Raw genomic sequence first — 18,227 nt, 5'->3', positions numbered from 1 at the left:
ATTTTGTGTATTGCGCTCGCGCACCTGAGTCGATTTCAGCCTTTCGGGTTAGTTCTGTTTAATTCGACATAATAACCCTAGAGGTATATCAAGTAAATTGCATTCAGAATCACGATTCAGAGTATATAAACAAACAGAAACTAAATTTCATTAGATTATGTAAAATGCATACAACGGGCTACTATCTATCTGCCCTTTTCTTTTGTCAAAATGTTACACGGTATTTTTCACCTATGGCTCGGGAGTACAGAGGGTTTAAAACATATACGGAGTATTTTCTACTCTGAACCCACTGCGCATCAAACCTAAAGGACCATTCTTTCTTTTTACGCTTTCATCTTAATCCCTACGCCAACACTATAATACATCTCTTCTACGAGATATTAGCAATTGTTTTTTTTTTTTCACATTTTTGCTACAATGTGCAAAAAATTAAAATAATATTAGAACCTGTGAAAATCTTCTTACGTAGTCTTCATTTTTGTGTAATCATATTCTTCTGTTGATATTAGTACTCCTTCAACCAAGATCGCATGGAGGAGACGCTTCTGATTTCTGAACTTCAAGCCGTTGTTCTGTTATATATACTTTTACAGATGGTGGGATTTGGCAAAAACAAAAGAAATCAACTGATTTGTGTATCAGACCAAAGATGTTAGAGCTTCGAATTTTCAATAACCTACGTTGCTTCCCGTATAATTCCAGCTGTTGTACGGCTGGAAACTAGATGACTGCAGAAATGCTGCTTCCGATTGCTGGTGCAAAGGGGCTCTCCGGAAGATTAATCCCCTGACTGCTGACAAACGTAGAATAATCAATGATGCAAAATGACCCCCTAAATTGTATGCGCTTTTTAAAGTACTTAGTTTGTCGTCTAACGATTTTCATGGTCTGGTATTACTCAATGAAATACAGGGCATGAATCATACCTTTCTTGATCAGTATAGTTTATGCCAAGATACTTTGAGCTTTCATCAGTGACGGAACAGTTATTAATGGCATCCAACAGGTAATGGTATTGCTCCATTCTAGTATATTTGGAAGCAACTGCGTAAAAGAAATGGTCAGAACTCGAAATGCCGCACCACAAAGGGAGACCAAGTAGAAATCAGGCCAAGCCACTGATCTGAAGTACTTACATTCAAAGAAATCTTGGTCCTGCATGTCATACCCGATAAATTGCCTATTGCGAATATTTTTACGTTCAAACTGCAATTCAGAAAGGCGTCTCCTTTCCATTTCAAGAGCTTGCTCCTGCTGCTCCATTAGTTGTCTCCGCAAAAACCTTGGGGGCTCGCATCTAGGCACTGCAGGGCAAGCTCATCAGAAAAAATATCGTTCCACAGTTCTTATTATTAATATCTGAAACTAGAAATATACTGAAATCTAAAAATTTGGTTTGTGGTTTCCCTAACGTTTTAGTCGAGGATGGGAATTTGCATTTGGATTCTACAGTTCAGTGACCAACGGACGCCTAATGGCCTAAGTATTCGTGTTGCACAATTGATTTAACAAAAGTCAGGTTCATGGAATACTTACAATGATCACTTTTGTCCGTGTACTTCCTGCGATAATATAAGGAATTAGACATCAATAACTCAATAAGCATTGCATCACCAGTTCACGAAACACTATTCTAAGAATCTAAGCTAAAAAAAGAATCACCTTTCAACAAGCTTGGACTTTTCTCGATAAGGTTTGACAAGAACACGAGACCCAAAAACAAAATGTGGGTTCCCCTTGGCTAAAATCGTCTTCACAGTATTAGCACTTGAAAATGTAACAAATCCAAACATCCGCTTTTGTTGGCAAGGGATTCTGACATCTTCCACATTCCCAAATTCCCTGAAATATAGGCCAATAGCGATAATAAGCAAGATACACAATGTATACTAAAAGGAAATGATGAGAAGAACTGATAGAGGAATATGAGACTTGTAATACCCAAAGTAGTCGGATACATCTTCTTCCGTGAATGTACTTTCCGATGGGAAAGTCAAGTATATTTGACGAGATCCACTAGCAACTGAACCAGAATCATTTCTTTCACCTCGATGTTCATTAATGTGTTTTGAAGCATCTTCTGCTAAAATTATTGAATGTTGGCCATGTGGTCTACACAAATTTACCATAATCCAAAGAATTATAAGTCTTCGGCTCATTTAAAAATGCAAACACCCACACAAATAATGAAGGGGGAAAAAACCTGTCAATTAGCCGAACTGTTTTCAGCCGAGCAAGAAGTTTTGTTAAGCTATAACCAGCACGACCATGCCGCTGGCTCTCAGTGAGGTATCCTTCAGCCTGAAGCATCCTGCCATACTTCTCATAATACAACATAGGAAGTGAAGCAATCGATACAGGCCCTCTTGCCGATTTGACAAGTTCACTGATCTCCGCCTCCAGCTTTTCAAGTGAGCCTGGGGAAAATAAGTGATCATCAGCCCCAAGTTCATGAGAGCTGAAAAGAGTTGACACGTTATTCTGTCCATGTAGATACCGGCATGCATTACCATGCTTGCAAAATCCCCTATTAAAGTAATGGCACGTCTTAACAGGAATTTCTATCTGACCGGATAAATAGCGATTTCTTCTCATGCTCACCATATCCCCAAGAAAACATCCAGACCCGGTATTAACAATGTCCGACTGATCACTGAATCCCACAACCGAATCTCCAAATGAATCAAATTCGGGATGGAAAAATTGTTGTTGCTCAGGTGTCGGAATATTTTGATCCCAGTATGGAGTAGGTAGGGCCCGAAATGAATGTGGAGACGAGTAAGGTTGAGAGCCATTAGATGAAAAGGATAGATAATTCAAAGGAACATCGGAAAGTGGTGAAGAATTGACGGATATTGGAGGAGACATGGAAGCGGAAACAGATGGTTTAGCTAGATATCCTAGTTGAAGCTTAGTTTTCTGCACCAAATTCTCAAGTAACTTTTCAGGAGCATAAGCTAACCGTATCATCTCCCTTTCCCCGTGGTCTTGTATAAGAATGCATCCCATAATCTTGGTTCCTATTTCCGGCTCCAACTTTTGGATTCTGTCTAATAGAATTTTTGTTGCATCTGATAAATCCATCTCACATAGAGAATTAGTGATCCTACATTGTCAACACATTTCCATCAAGAAGACGAACCAAAACGAAACAGCCAAGAACGGGAAACCACCAACTGTCAATAAGAACAATCACGGCTGATCCAAAAAAAAAATGTTTACGGTGCCTTATTGAAAATTTGAAATTAATTTCATTTACAAACCATGGATTTTAAAAGTTTTTTAGCACATAAATATGGAAAACACAAAGACAACATTAATAGTTTTCTGTTGTCTCAGAACTCCATATGACCGAACACATATCTGCCAATTAGAACAACAATGGAAGGCCGGATCTCGCAAGGTGAATTCATACCTTCACTCACACCAACATGCAAATTGGGTCGTTTTCTCGAAGAAAATACAACTAAATCATCTCGATCACAATTATAAACTTCAAAACCACGATAATCTACACTTCAACTCGACATTGTTTCCAAAGACAAATAAAATGTGGAAATTCTACTCAAGTTGGAAACCTTTTACACATGAACATAAACCCTTTATTACCAATTTTATTAAATCTTATCTATGAAAACAGGAAAAAAATTAGCCTAATTAGCAGATAAGAATTATAAAAATAACAACTCATAAAAAAAAACTATAAATCCAGAAAAGAGAACCAAAAATGGAATATATTACCCAAATCAGGTATTCTCTTCAACAACTAATTCATTAATAATTCGAGTTTATAAACAGATCATCAAACTACATAATTATCCTGTCACTTCATATAAACTATACAGATTATTACTCCCTCCGTCTCATTCATTTGTTTAGCTTTGATTAAAATACCCCTCACAAAGAATAAAAAAAGTAAACAAATGAATGAGATGAATGACTACACAACAAAAATGCAATCTTTCATATCAAAGAGGCAACCCATAATCACAAAAAAATTACCTTAGTAAGACATTAATTTTGCTCCACTAAATAAAGAGATGAATTTGAAATACTTCGCAATTTGACGACGAGACTTTGAAAAACGTATACAATCAAATGGAAACGAGGAAGTACAAATCAGCAAAAGATAAACATGAGTCTGGAAAATGAGTCATGTAAACTCACTAACTCAGAAAAGAACACTTCTTTCTCCAACATTCTCTTCTATAATTCAAAAAGAAAAACAACTCTTTTTAGAAACTTCTTAAAAGTACAAAACCCAGAAATTCAATTTAAAAAAAATCTAAAAATGAAGAAACTGAAAATTAACTGTTGGAAATTCAAAAGAACACTTCTTTCTCCACCATTTCTTCTAGAACCTACGGTAAAACCTTAAAAAACTACTCTTTCCGTCTCGGTTATTTGTTTTAACTTTATATTCATTGTGACCGTATTTTCAAAGGTAAATAAATAATCGGGAAATAGAACCTAGAAATCTAGAATTAACAAAAACATTAAAAAAAGGAAAAAAAAAGACAAAAACCCATAATTAAATTAAACAAAAAAGAAACACAAATAAGTGTTAGTCAATAAGGATCCTCTATCCCACCTTTGTATCATGTGTGTGCCACTTGCCTTTTGAAAATTACTTGTTACAAAATAAAATATTGCAATAGTTATATTAATTTGTTTATGTGTTAGAAGGTGATTGGAGTGACACACATACACAAGTATACGGTAAAACCCTCTTACCCACAACTAACTAATTGCAAAAAGAAAAGGGCAAGGGTAAGTAATAAAGGAAAACATAAAGAAAAAGTGGAACAAAAATAAAAATAAAAGAAGAACTCACCAAAGAAAAATGGTCACAGATTGAAGAAGGAAAAAGGGTGGTCAGAAAAGGGAAAATGAAGTGTTAAACTCCATGACATGATGAAATTAAACAGAGGATTATTATTATTATTATTACTTTGTTTTGTTTTGTTGTTTGTTTCTCTGTCTAAAATAAAGAGAAGGTGTAAGTTTGTGTGTTTGTTTCACTCATGCATTGGCTTGATCACACTTGAATAAGGACATGATGTTAATCCATTTAAAAGCATAGTGACAACAAATGATGTTGCTTTTTGTTAGATACTACAAAACTTATGTCACTCTCTCCATTCTTTCCAAAAATTTCAACTCTCACTTACTATCTAGTACACTTGTACTCCGTAACTTGTAAGTGGTGTAACTACTCCTATTGTCCTATTGCTCCCTACAAAGTAGTTTTAGGGGTGGTTACGGGTCGATTTGGGTCGGGATGGGTTTGATGTCCTTGTCCCTAATCTTGAATCGGCGTGTGGAATGGTAGGTTTGGCCTGAGTTAAACCAATTTGATTTAGCTTGATTTTAAATTGGCTCATAATGAGTTATGAAGTGATCCCCCTATTAATTCTTTATGTTTCTGTTCCTTTTTTTCAAAAAATTTATAGCATAGAACGAACTTAATCCAAATAAATAATAGATACATGAGATACGGAGTAATATAACATTTGATACAAAGTATTTTGTCAAGTGAATGTCAAGTAGACTTATTTAATGGTCATCTTCTCCGTTGCCTTCTTCGGTGTTAGGCAAGGGCAAGGGGCGCGCATCTGGGACAAGTTGGGGTTGTGTGGACCGGGGAAGTGGGATCTTGGACTTACTCACTTGGTCTCACATAAGGATGTCAATGGATCGGGTTCAGATCGGGTGAAGCCTCATCCGTCATCCCTTCCTTTTAAAATCTCATCCAACCCGTTCGTCATCCGTGAAACATATCATCCATCCATCCATCATCCATGGATGAAACAGGTGGATTGGGTGATAAACAGGTGTTGTGTATTAATATGTTTCAAGTTAAAAAAAATGATTTTTTTATTCTCTACAAGAATAAAAATAGATTATTATTTTAGTTTAACTTTGTAGTGAGTAGGTTCACAAAATACCTATATTAAGAGTATAAAAATATAAAAATTTGAAAATTTTATATCATAATAATGTGTGATATGTAAAAAAAATTAAATAAAAAGTAATAAAATCGGGTGATGGATGGATGGTGGGTGAAATTTCCAATTCATGGACTATACAACCAGTTGTATATGTTGTACGATGTAGAATCTGAGCTTTGTGATAAAGTCCGAGCTTTATGTTAAAGAATATGAGCTTTATTAGAAAGTATTGAGTTCATCCATTTACACATTAAAAACATGAACTTTAAATTAGCTCAGAAAGAATACACATAAGCTCGAATTCTTATACTTGGTTGTACCATGCTTATCCAACCCATCCGTCATCCGTTTCATCCGTCATCCATCCATCATCCATTTAAGTCGGGTTTTCATCCATCTTTTAGGATCAAATTTTGATGGATGCGGGTGAAATTGACATCCCTAGTCTCACACTAGTGTAAAATTAAATGGTTTTACATTCTCTATTTAAATTTGTAACTAGAGCTTGATGTTAGAACTTAATTTTGGTACACACCCCAAAACAATTTATTTTTATACACTTTACCTAAATGTTGAAAACTTTCCGAATAAAAACAGGTCTCAATTTAAAGTTATGTTTTCCTTACCATGATTTTGCTAGTTGTATTTTACGATAAAGTGTGAATTAAGTTCTTTCTTCTTGCAAGATTTATTTTGTGCAACTTTTACAAACATGTATGCCATTTTTCATTTTTAGGGGGTGATTGGCAAACGGCATTGACCGATTTACCTTCTAATATCGAGCCCTATCATATTATCAACGCATTAGAGGATAAACTTTATAACCAATCACAAATTTTAAAATAAAATAAATAAATCAACCATATAATTTAAAAGTAAATAAAATCATTGCAAGAAGCAGAATATTTTTAATGTGGTTCCCTCACCAATCATATAAAATATAAATATATGATGAATATTCCATAGTATAAATCAAATAAAATTTGATTGTTCAATTTAATCTTAGCTTATCTTAAGATGAATATAAACCAATGTACGTAATATTTATTTTGATTTGTTTCCATAATACAATTTCAAACTTGCCATTAAATCCAAATTTACAAATATTAAAAAGATCTCAGTTGCATTAAATATTAATTAATTACCATATAAAACCTCATAATTACCTTCTTACATTCATCTTTCCATCTCAAACTTTTTTCACTTTTTTCACTCACCAAAATTAACCATGGGAAGAGCAAAAATAGCAATGGAGTTTATAACCAAAGAAAAGGCAAGAAATACAACATATGCAAAAAGAAAGCAAGGCTTACTTAAGAAAGGTAATGAACTTGCTATATTATGTGATGTTCCGGTTTGCATAATTATATACCCTTATAAAAAAGGGACACAATCCTCGGAACCCGAGGTATATACCTTTATCGAAAAAACAATAACTATTCCAAAAGGACCTAAACCTAAGGATCAATAGAACTTTGCAAGATTGATTGGTTTTGGCTGCTAAAAAAGACCCCAAGCCTGCCCGGGAAATAATTGACCGGTACTTGGGTGTCCCTTTGCAGGAGCGGCTGAAAAAGTCGCTTAACTTGGGTGACATGTTTGAAGAATGGAAACGAAAGGCGGAACAAGAATTGTCGAAACTAAGACATAAAAATGCAATGGTTAAGTATCCAAATATGAGTTCTGTTATTGATGGTTTAACCCCTGACCAACTTGTTGGGTTGCTTGTTCATTTGGATCAAAAACTTGGTTGTGTTAATCAGAGGATTGACATGATTAAGGGTGAGAAATCGGGTTTAGAGCCGATAATCGAGCCAGCATTAGCAACACACAACAATGCTAACCATGTTGAGTATCATCATAATCACATGGAAGTCTATGGTCAAGGTCAAGGTCAAGGTCAAATGTTTAGTTACCCTGTTGTTAGCAATATCAGTCATATGCAAGAAACCTACCAAATGGGGAATTTTAATCCGGGTTATTTACCGGATCAGAAAGGGCTGATGGGATATGAACATGGCGGGTTTAGTAATAGCGCGATGTTATACAATTATGCTGGTATGAATATGTACCATGGTCATGGACTGGATGTTGGAGAAGCGTCATCTTATGGTACTGAGTTGACCATGTCTATGCCTACCGTGCTTCCACAGTATTCATTCCCGGAGCAGTATTAGGATGTTTTATGAATAAGGGTTTAAGTTATATATATTTATAAATAAGGATTCATCTCTGTATTGAGATGATGCTATCTTTTTCAGAATTCTATCAGTTAAGGTAGTTTAGTTTACATGGCAGTTGTTCAATGACGGATTTCCTCCTTTCAAGTCATTTTTATACGTTTATTCAGATGTGTATTTTGATATTATTTATTTTCACTTTTTTCATTTTAAAATCAACCTGTGCATTGCACTGGAATTCCGAATTCAGTATACTTATGCCCTAGAACTCGCGCACTTGCTGACTTCTGTCCATTGACAGCTACATATACAGCCTGCGGCTAAAACAACAGACGCGTTCTATCGAGATAATTCTTAAGTAAAGGTACATCTGGTATACCACATCTGTAAATGCAATAAGTCAGTAAACCCTTTGACCCAATTATAAAATGCAACCATAAAATACAGACAATGGCTTCATAGGAGTTTTTGTCCTAGTCCGAAATCTCGACATGTAGTAATGTACAATTAAAATTTGGAGTTCTGCAGTTGCCAAACAGGAAACTTCCAGTAAGCCAATGTACAGGAAAAAAAAAATTAGTAGTTCAAGAATGCAAGATGAATATTTGCAATTTCAATTTCATGTCAGATTACATTATCGCTACTTCACGTCTTCACGAGGAAACAAACTTGGTCTGCAATTGTGAAAATGAAACAAGCTTCAATTTCACTTCATGTTCTACAAAATTCTGAAAACAAGAACTGGGATTCGACAAAAGAAGCATTCCGATGAGTTTCCAGGTAAGATGGTGATAACTGATAAGTAATCAGTGACAGAAAACAGCAACATCCGTCTTCATGAATACTAATATGAGAGCCATCACATACATTTGAAAGCAAAGCAGCCCCATTCCACAAAAGATCTCCAATGAGTTTCCGTATAAGATGGTGATAAAAACACAGCAACGTAAATATAGGAGCCTTGAGATAGGATATGATTAATAAATCAGTCAAACAAACACGACCCAAGAACACAATATGGTGGAAGTCATGAAAGCCATGACCGAAGAACAACTTTAACAGTACCTGTCAAGTGCCAAGATTAGGAGGCAAAGCCGACAAAGGACCACCTCGAGAATATCTCCATTGGTCGCAAGCTGAGCATTTGTCTAAGCTTACGCTATTTTCTAATGTACAGAATCTACAATTCCAAAATTTATATTTCACTGACATATCTTTCGGCTTCAGAGTTTCACACGCTTCACAAATTAGAGCCAATGCCTGCAAAAAAAGAGTTTCGATTGTTATTTGCTGATTGAGAGTTAATAAGACATAATTCTAGCAGTCACGTATTTTAGAACCCAAATGTTTGTGTACTCGTCATATAATCATGAAGTAGTGGGTTAGTCACTTAGTCTCATATGTAAGACCGCTTCATATAAGTATGTGTAGTGTTCATAAGGATCACTTACGGGATTCAACAGCGTGCATTTTTCACAAGTCCACATGACAGACTCATCATGCTTGTTTTCAGATGAGCTAACCCTGTTGGGTTCAGAAATATCACTGCCACGGGACCTTTTGCCGTGCCCTACTTCATGAACACTGTTAGAAGTGGAGTTAATGTCGCTGGTTAAACCCATCAAGTTGCCACCATTGCCAGTATTACTCCTTTTCCGAGACGTCTCACTAACAGAGGAACTTGAACCAGGGACACTTTGACTTTGCCTATCCAATGCTATTGTTTCAAATAAATCAGAATTGCTCTCTCCTTCAATATCTACTCCATTAGAAGCCGATGCACACCATATTTCGTCCTGAAATCTCCTTTCAGCTGCCATAGCAGCAGCTTGAACAGGACTTAAAGCGGTCATTATGCTCTTATCACCACCAATACGTAAAGGCCCGGATGGTAAAATAGAATTCAGCTTTTGTCTATTTTCTGCTGCATCAAGTGCTGTTTTGCGAAGGGAAGAAAGAGGTGGTTGTCGAGAGAAACCGCCTAACCGTTTGCCTGGCAAATCGAATCCTTCCCCTGTGCCAATTATTCCCTTGGCCATCAACTCTTCACATTCCTGCATATGAATGTTCAAAAATTTACAGTTGAATCGTATAAACTATAAACGTTCTAATGAGCTCCAAACTAATACTCCATCCCATGGGAACACACGACAAAAACTAAACTAGTCGGAAATTAGCAACAAGGGAAACACTATGTCACAGATAAACTCGTAGAAGGAGAGATTATACGCGAAGTAAAGGCTCAACTGCACATAAGCAGTTCCGAAGTTTCTTATCAGTCTAATTTATGGATATTACAGACCTTTCTAAGTTGATCCCAAAGCTTATAGAAGCTGGCATTATGAGGAGCATGGGCATTATGGCAAAGCTCATGTAGCATTGTATCTAGAACTTCATCAAATGGGTTGAACTCCAACTCATTATTAGGCCTTCGAAGCGCCAACTTCACCTCAATTCCAGCACCAACATTCAATCCCAAAAGTTCCTTCCTCTTAGGACTGCAAACAATCGGAGGTCATCTGTTAGCCCAAAGCTACATTATGCAAAACGTATATGGTCAGGAAAAAATATATATGAGCGCACAGAGGAAGAAAAAAACCTATGAGCCATTATAAGATACCATATATGAGTTCACATGTAGGTGACACACTACTGAAGAGACACTTTCATTCCATCCAAACCCCAAAAGTACACATCTTTAAGCCATAGTAGCCCTTGTTTTATCCTCAAAGACATACTAGCAAGTTGCATTTGAACTCTATTATAGGGAACGCGGGAAACAGAGTAAATGTGATTTCGGCCTTGTTTGGATGGAATGATTTGGATTTTGGAGGGAAAGGGATGGGACAAAAAACGAGGGGTTCAAAACAACAACTAAGATATGAAGGAAATGGAGAGAGCAATTTTCCCTCCTCAACGTAAATCAAAATCCCTCCCACATTGGAAAGACTTGGACGGAAATTTTATCCAAATTCCAAACACACATCCACCATTCCCTCTCCCATTCTTTTTCCTCCCTTTCACTTTCCTCTCCCTTTTCCTCCCAAAATCGTATCCAAACAAGGACTCACCATATTAATAAGAATTAACAGAAGACTTTAGGAATGTAAGATTGAAGCCGCGCATTCTAATATTATATACTTCGTATATAACGGCAAAAAGGGTGCTAGTTACAAGTTACATCCCAGGCCCTTTTCTTATTGATATTCAAAGAACACACTTTTGTGACATGATTAAGAAGTCAAAATAGAAAAATGAGTCCAAGCATAACAAAACTCCGAGATGATCTTCAAAGCAACAAAGTGCCAAATGAAGTAGAAACATATGGATATTAGGCGGTCTCTAGTAAAACTTTCTTCTATATACTCATTACTCATTCCCTACAAACATTTAGAAACCTTTCCAACTTTCTTCTATATACTCACTAGAACAAGCCTGCCTATATACTTAATACATGACAATGGAAACAATGCAAAACTAAATTCCAAATTTCGAAGATTTTAACCAAATCATGCATATTACATTACTACATAGATAGATGCAGCTTATAAAACACAGTCCTTGCCACCACCACAACGAAACTGCTGCAAATGTATGCACTTTGAACAAAAACATACAGCATCATCACATTCATCAGTACCTCACCAGAGTCACTACTTTAAGCCAACCCACCAAAGACGGCGACAGATCACAGATGTTCACCGCCTTACCCCTCCCTACCACAAAATAAATATACTGTCCAACACAACATTTGAACATGACCCACAGCCCCAAAAAGGATAAAACCATATTTAAACAAAAAAAAAAAAACATAGCCAAATACCTGCGTGAGGCGGTTTTACACAAATGTATCATAAAACGCATCTATTTTGTAACTACAGTACTTTTACATTAACACAATATTAATGTAAAACCGTCTTACAGCAAGAACTTACTACATTTCAGAGAGAACTTTGACACGCCAATTATGTTTACGCATAATGGGCTGCACTTGTTTTGCAATCCGCTCCAAAAACTTCTGTGCTTCATCTTGTCTTGGTTTTCTTTTCAGTACTTTTATTTCCCACACTTTATTCAAATCACCCACTTGCATTTTAACCCTAAATTGATTGATTCTAGGGTTAATTTGGGCAATTTGGGGTTGATTGTGATATGGGTTTTGATTGAATTTTGTTCAAATTTGTTGGTGTGGATGAATTGGAATTTGGAAAGGGAAGGGAAGGGTTTTCTGCGCGCCGAGGGGTTTGATGGCTGGTTGTAGGTTGAGTTGTAGGCGGCAATTATTTGAATCAAAGTTTCAAAGAGTTTATAAAAGTTGACCCCGATTTGAGAAACCTGATCTGAACTGTCTTTGATGTATTACCCCAAATTCATTAGTTTCTGAACATTATAATAAAATTTTTGAGTTTTATTTTCAAAATTCCGAGTTTTATTATAAAGTTTCTGCGTTTATTCATTTAAACATTAAGCTCTAAAAAAGTACAATAAAACTCAAAAACATTACATATAAATTTAGTAAAATTAGAGTTTTGAAAGAAAAAAAAATTAAAATCTAACTTATAAATTTTAATAAGCTCAAAAAAAAACTAAAGTTTGAGGTTAATAAGCTCAAAAAATATACATATATGCTCAAAAACAAAAAGGTTGGAGGTAGTAGTGTAGTACATCCGATGTATGTTCCTTTTTTCTCTCGTCTATAATAGGGTCTACGAAATATTAAAATTTGGATTTAAGTATAATCCACATGGTATAATCTAAATCAATTATCGACGACAATTGTGTATGTCCCAATTCAATTTCGCGTTAAAATAAGCTCCAGAGGACACATGACCGATAATGACTCAATCTAATGGTGGAACATATAAGGAATTAGCTTAATAATCATACAAAATTTCAAAGAGGATTAACTTGTCTCAATTGTCCTAACTTGATTCGATATTCGTATGGCCCGACCCGGGGACTCGATTCACCCGACTCATTTTTTACAGGTCTAACCTTAACCCTACCCTAATCAAAAACCCAACTAAAATCAAACAGCAATTCTCCCTTGTGACGGTCACAATTTGTGACGGGCAAATGTGACCACTTTTTTTTTTGAAACCAAATGTGACCACTTTTTGATAAAATGTAACCACACAAGTACTGTTCATAAAATGTCACTTTTTTTTTTTTTTATAAAAAAATGGTCACATTTTTTCAAAAACTGCTGACATTTGGCCCGTCGCAAATGTGAACAGTATTTGTGACGGAATAGTACCCGTCACAAATGAGAATTGGTGAAAATCAAATGTGTCCTAGTGTCTCACCTAGACCGGACAAAATTGACTCGGCCCGAATAACCCTACATGACACCCGAACTGAAGACCCGAACACGAATTGACCTGAATGTTTGTCATTGAAAACTGACTGTTATCCTTAGATAACTTGATAATCGAGAATGACCCCGTAACAGAGTTAACTTAATCCGGCCAGAACCCCGCTAAACCCAAAAATGACCCGCCCTGAATAAACCTGATCCAAACCCGACCCAATTAAACCGTTTGCCGGGACTACCGAACTAGATCCACCATCTGACTAATATAAACTCGAATTAAACCGACCCGACAGATCCATCTGATTGCCTTCACTCGGTGTTTAATTTACCGGAGTACCGAGTTTTCGAACAGTTTGTTGAACATTGCATTCATCCCTTCTCCTCTCAAAAACTTCAACTTTCACCGTACCAGGTACATATCCCCCGTCTTCTTTACTTCTTCTTCGTAAATTTTACTGCTTTTTCTTCGGAATTGCAATTCAATGAACATTATTGTTGTAAACTTCCTTAAAAATTTGATCTTTGTTAAGTTTTTCCTATTGTTATTCCTCTTACAATACAATACAATTAAACAAAACCCATAATTTATAATTTTAATTAAGAGTGAACCTTATTTAGTTTTTCGTACTTGTATTCCTCTAACAATATAAGAAAAACCCACAATTTGTATTTTTAATTACTAGTATGTGTGTTTAATTTTCGGAAACAACCTCTCTGTGTTGCTAACATTAGGGTAAGGCTGCGTAAATCCGACCCGTTCTTACTTTGTTTTAGTGTGTGTTTAATTTGGCTTGATTGTAAGTGTCAATTACTCTTCTTAGAGGGGAAAATTTGAAAAAGGGGGAAAAACAACCACCCATAAATTGTAATTTTAATCAACATTGTGCATTTTAGTGGGGGTTGATTATAAGTTTCAATTAATATTTTCAGGGGAAATTGATTGAAAAAGGGTAAAACAAAATCCCAGTTGGGGTTTTTAGATAAAGGGGTTAAAAAGTGGAGAAAATGAAGCTGAGGTATGCAATGGTGTGTTCGTCGAACCAGAACAGGAGTATGGAGTCTCATTTTGTGCTGAAAAAACAAGGGTTTGATGTCTCATCGTATGGCACTGGTACCCAAGTCAAGCTTCCTGGACCTTCCATTAGAGAACCCAATGTCTATGATTTTGGTACTCCATATAAGCAGATGTATGAGGAGCTTCGTCGTAAAGATCCTGAATTGTATCCTTTTGATTGAGATTCTTGTTCTTAGGTTTGTGTGCAAGTTTATGATGGGTTGTGACTTTCAAATTTTGGCTTCAAAGACCGCAGCTACAAACTTGCAAACCTTTGCTCATTTGTCTCCAATAGAGTGGAAAGTTAAGGTTCATACCTAATTGTCTTCCTTGTGACTTTATTATTTTTTGGCCTTTGAGCTAGTGTGTTCATTCAGTTTAAAAATAAGAGCTTTGCAGTTGGCTGATCGGCTTAACGTTTTCCTGCCATTTAATTTTAGCATTATTTGAGTTGGTGTGTGTCCTTAATGATAAGTACAGATACAAACGCAATGGCATTTTGCCAATGCTGAAACGAAATCTATCTGTCAAGCTTGCTCCTCAACGCTGGCAAGACAATGCTGATGACGGCTCTTTCGATGTGGTATTTACATTTGAAGAGAGGGTTTTTGACATGGTTGCTGAAGGTATGTCTGTATGGAAGTAGTAAGGTTTTGAGATGTAACTTGTTCTCTTATATCAATTTGTATTGATGATGCCTTTCACTTGTTTCACTGTGTTAAGAACTAACTCAAGTGCTTCAGTTAACATCTTGTGGAAACCACCCTACCCCTAAATTAAGTTCTTATCCAAATGCTTTTCATCCTCCCGGGAATGTTTTTAGTAGCTGCGTTATTCTGACTGTTAAAATGGTTAAAAATCATTTGCTAATCCAAAATGATCTCTAATAAGGATATGTGAGTTACGCCATGCTCATATTGGGGTCCTTGTACCAACAGAGCTTTAAGCTCAGTGTTCCTTGTTGGTAGAGGAGAATCAGAGAATGGACTACTCAATTTGCATAGATAGGTCAATCTCCTCAAACATTAACTGTTATTTCATCATGGAAGGGTGCTGGTCCTGAATATTATTAAACGTCTTTTCTAAAAATCGATTTAATACCTTTTTGAACAAATAACATATCATATGATTAATTAATTTGTAATATTGGAGCCTTTGTTGACTCTCAACCTTAGTTTTAGAAGGTGTGAGGTGCAATGAGGGCCTTTGACAATGAGGCGCTAGGCAAAGGCGCAAGCCTCATGGACACAAGTACCCTATATTTTGCTAACAAATTAATATTTTCTGACATACTATAAAGAAGTGTAAACTAGGCTTTCTGGAGCAAAGGGCAGCGCATAATAGATGAACCAGAAAAAAATTTGGAAATTTCATATTACTGCATTTCTCTAGCCGCACCTTATGCACAAGGCACACTGAAGGTGCTCTAATGCTAGATCCGCAATGAGCATCATGGTTAAGTATGCCTGAGGGAGCTTTTATTTGTTTTCTTTTCTTTTCAAATTAGCTCTGAATCAATATCTTTGTTAGTTGTTATATACTGTTAAGTTTATGATACCATGTAATCTCTAGGTTCCTCTCACCTTGGGGAATACTAGATATAGTCTTTGACCCCGTTGTATCCTTTGTTTGGATACAAAAAGAGGTGGCAAGGGAAGGGAAATGGGAGGGGAATGAAAGGGAGGGTGGGATGGGGAAGGGAGCAAGATCGTTTTTCTCTCAAATCTTTCTAATTTAGGATAGATTTTAATTTGCCGTAGGAGGGAAATACGAGTATCCATTTTCCTTCCAACTCAATTTTGCTAACCAGACTAAGGAAATTGTCCCACTCCCACTCCCACTCCCGTTCCCTCCATATCCCTCCATCCAAGTTATAGTGAAGTTTGGATTTTTATTAATCACATTATTCACATATTTACACTCGCAAGCTGTATCCAAACTTTTGCGTCAAGTGTTTCGTAATTTGAAGTTACTGGAATTTGGAAATACCAATAATCTTATATGGAGTAAGGTGACGCCCATTTGTCAGAAATTTTGTACTCCCTCCATTCCAGTTATATTCTTCTCATTTCTTTTTTTATTGTAAACTAATTGACCCCTTTATGTCTAGTAACATATTCAAATTGAACCAAAAATATTCCTAATTAAGTGACATAATAGCTAGGGTAATGTGTTATCGTTACATGTAAATTCTTAAGACTAATGTAATAAAGATATTTCATCACTAGATCTTCAATACAACATCTAGTCCAAAATCCAATTGAAGACAATATAAATGAGATCGAGAAAGTACTCCTTAAATAGCACTCAAGGCATCCTTTTATTGTTTTTTTTTTACTCTCATTCATGTTATTTGATTCATTTGCTTTCGCAGTTCCCCTCTTAATTGTTCAGTATATGCTAGTTCTCGTATATTCTTTTTTTTTTTAACTGCAAATGACATGCCATATGTAAGATGTATGTTTAAACTAGTTGTTTTTGTTCAGACCTGCACAACCGTGATCAAGTTCTTATGAAGCCTGTTGCAGTCATCAATCTTGAGGTGAAAGACAACCATGAAGAGGCAGCTATTGGTGCTCGCCTTACTCTTGATTTGTGCCAGGAGGTGCGTGTTATTGTTTTGTATGTCCTGTTGATGTTTACCCCGCTGCGTCCAAGTCTAGACTCTTGACCACGCCTCCCATATTGGCTGGACATGTTAGGAATGTTTTAGGGTCTGTTGGCTCATTTTATAATTTCGACAGTCCATTAAACTTCTGTTTTGGTTGATATGAATGTTCAGCTTATCTTTCAGTTTCAGTTTTGGTTGACCTTCTCCTCCTACAGTTAACCATGGCCATCTCAGTGATTTTCAGACCCTGTGTGCCTGTGTGGAACTTAAAAATTAAGATCTTTAAATTGTTTTAATAGTCGACTAAAAAGTATTAGAGACCCAACCAATATGTGATTATCAAATACTTGAATCTGTTGCATTCAAGTAACAGCTTTTTGACAGAAATAATTTAATGCAGCTTGAAACAACTGAATATTGGGAGGATAGCATCGATGACATTATTTCCGCCTTTGAGAGAAAACACAGAAGAAAGATCTTCTACACCATTTCATTTTACTGAAGATGTCATATGGCTGTTTGAAATTATAGCTTGACAATGTGCTTCCAAATCCTGGGTATAAATTCACTCATCCTCAATGTCTAGCATCTGATATACAACCTACTCAAAAGGAGCGATGGAATGGTTTTGAAGATGACAATCCTTGCATCTGCATTATTGCTCATATCAGTCCACCTCTCGAAAAAGTGTTTAGTGACTCGCCCTTGTAATTTATAGCATCTCACTTTCGTGAACATGATTTGTAAGCTATTATGTTCATTTCCGGAGTTTACTCCATTCACACCTACACCTAAGATAGCAGTGTTGGGTGAACATAACAACGCGATGTTTGAATCGTCAAATCTATATAGTGATTTTGGTTATAATTTCCCTTCAGAAATTCGTATTCCTTTAATTTTGACGTCTTTTTGTAGATTTCCGATGACCATTTTTTAATGTCGTAATTTTTCGCTTTAAAAAAAGGGTCGGTCTTAGTATAAGCTACAAAAAGGGATGCTGCCAAGGTATGCCAGAGTCATTGTTTTATATTGTGGTAATACTGCCGTATTTTCAGCACAAGCAACTCACAAATCACGACTTTATCATCTCAAGCAAATGTATCCAATCAATCTT

The 18,227-nt window shown here is 36.1% G+C and overlaps 3 protein-coding genes across 4 annotated transcripts; 1 reads left to right on the top strand and 2 right to left on the bottom strand.

Moving 5' to 3' along the window:
* Positions 1-125: 125 nt before the first annotated feature.
* Positions 126-5,136, bottom strand: LOC141656978 (zinc finger CCCH domain-containing protein 18-like). Of its 2 annotated transcripts, none has more exons than XM_074464075.1 (8): positions 4,838-5,136; positions 2,207-3,109; positions 1,945-2,115; positions 1,666-1,845; positions 1,540-1,565; positions 1,140-1,307; positions 930-1,047; positions 126-793 (listed from the first exon to the last, which is right to left on the bottom strand). In XM_074464075.1, the coding sequence occupies exons 2-8, from the start codon at positions 3,085-3,087 to the stop codon at positions 724-726; spliced, it is 1,614 nt and encodes a 537-aa protein (XP_074320176.1). In that variant the 5' UTR covers positions 3,088-3,109; positions 4,838-5,136; the 3' UTR covers positions 126-723. The 2 variants fall into 2 exon arrangements, with proteins under 2 accessions (XP_074320176.1, XP_074320177.1); XM_074464076.1 differs by lacking the exon at positions 4,838-5,136 and adding an exon at positions 4,006-4,569.
* A 3,581-nt stretch (positions 5,137-8,717) lies between these two features.
* On the bottom strand, positions 8,718-12,415 carry LOC141656977 (DNA-dependent metalloprotease WSS1-like). Its single transcript, XM_074464074.1, has 4 exons — positions 12,070-12,415; positions 10,437-10,632; positions 9,586-10,188; positions 8,718-9,394 (listed from the first exon to the last, which is right to left on the bottom strand). The coding sequence occupies exons 1-4, from the start codon at positions 12,225-12,227 to the stop codon at positions 9,203-9,205; spliced, it is 1,149 nt and encodes a 382-aa protein (XP_074320175.1). The 5' UTR covers positions 12,228-12,415; the 3' UTR covers positions 8,718-9,202.
* Positions 12,416-13,713: 1,298 nt separating this feature from the next.
* On the top strand, positions 13,714-17,994 carry LOC141656976 (uncharacterized). Its single transcript, XM_074464073.1, has 5 exons — positions 13,714-13,860; positions 14,379-14,668; positions 14,983-15,128; positions 16,989-17,107; positions 17,514-17,994. Exons 2-5 carry the CDS (start codon positions 14,454-14,456, stop codon positions 17,613-17,615), a joined length of 582 nt encoding a protein of 193 aa, XP_074320174.1. The 5' UTR covers positions 13,714-13,860; positions 14,379-14,453; the 3' UTR covers positions 17,616-17,994.
* Positions 17,995-18,227: the final 233 nt, after the last annotated feature.

The sequence above is a fragment of the Silene latifolia genome, chromosome 5 (assembly GCF_048544455.1).
Source record: "Silene latifolia isolate original U9 population chromosome 5, ASM4854445v1, whole genome shotgun sequence".
NCBI classification, from domain to species: Eukaryota; Viridiplantae; Streptophyta; class Magnoliopsida; order Caryophyllales; family Caryophyllaceae; genus Silene; species Silene latifolia.
The sequence above is the reverse complement of the archived record's forward strand: the minus strand, read 5'-3'. Positions and strand labels throughout refer to the sequence as shown.

What these genes read in the sequence shown, in the direction of transcription:
- LOC141656978 (XM_074464075.1), bottom strand. Translation starts at nt 3,087, where the DNA reads ATGGATTTATCAGATGCAACAAAAATTCTATTAGACAGAATCCAAAAG. An exon ending in AAGTCCAAGCTTGTTGAAAG is followed by an intron (nt 1,566 to 1,665) that starts GTGATTCTTTTT and finishes ATATTATCGCAG; the next exon opens with GAAGTACACGGACAAAAGTG. An exon ending in GGACCAAGATTTCTTTGAAT is followed by an intron (nt 1,048 to 1,139) that starts GTAAGTACTTCA and finishes TCTTTTACGCAG; the next exon opens with TTGCTTCCAAATATACTAGA.
- LOC141656977 (XM_074464074.1), bottom strand. Translation starts at nt 12,227, where the DNA reads ATGCAAGTGGGTGATTTGAATAAAGTGTGGGAAATAAAAGTACTGAAA. An exon ending in AAAGTTCTCTCTGAAATGTA is followed by an intron (nt 10,633 to 12,069) that starts GTAAGTTCTTGC and finishes GATTGTTTGCAG; the next exon opens with TCCTAAGAGGAAGGAACTTT. An exon ending in AATGCACGCTGTTGAATCCC is followed by an intron (nt 9,395 to 9,585) that starts GTAAGTGATCCT and finishes CTTTTTTTGCAG; the next exon opens with GCATTGGCTCTAATTTGTGA.
- LOC141656976 (XM_074464073.1), top strand. Translation starts at nt 14,454, where the DNA reads ATGAAGCTGAGGTATGCAATGGTGTGTTCGTCGAACCAGAACAGGAGT. An exon ending in TTTTGACATGGTTGCTGAAG is followed by an intron (nt 15,129 to 16,988) that starts GTATGTCTGTAT and finishes GTTTTTGTTCAG; the next exon opens with ACCTGCACAACCGTGATCAA. An exon ending in CTCTTGATTTGTGCCAGGAG is followed by an intron (nt 17,108 to 17,513) that starts GTGCGTGTTATT and finishes AATTTAATGCAG; the next exon opens with CTTGAAACAACTGAATATTG.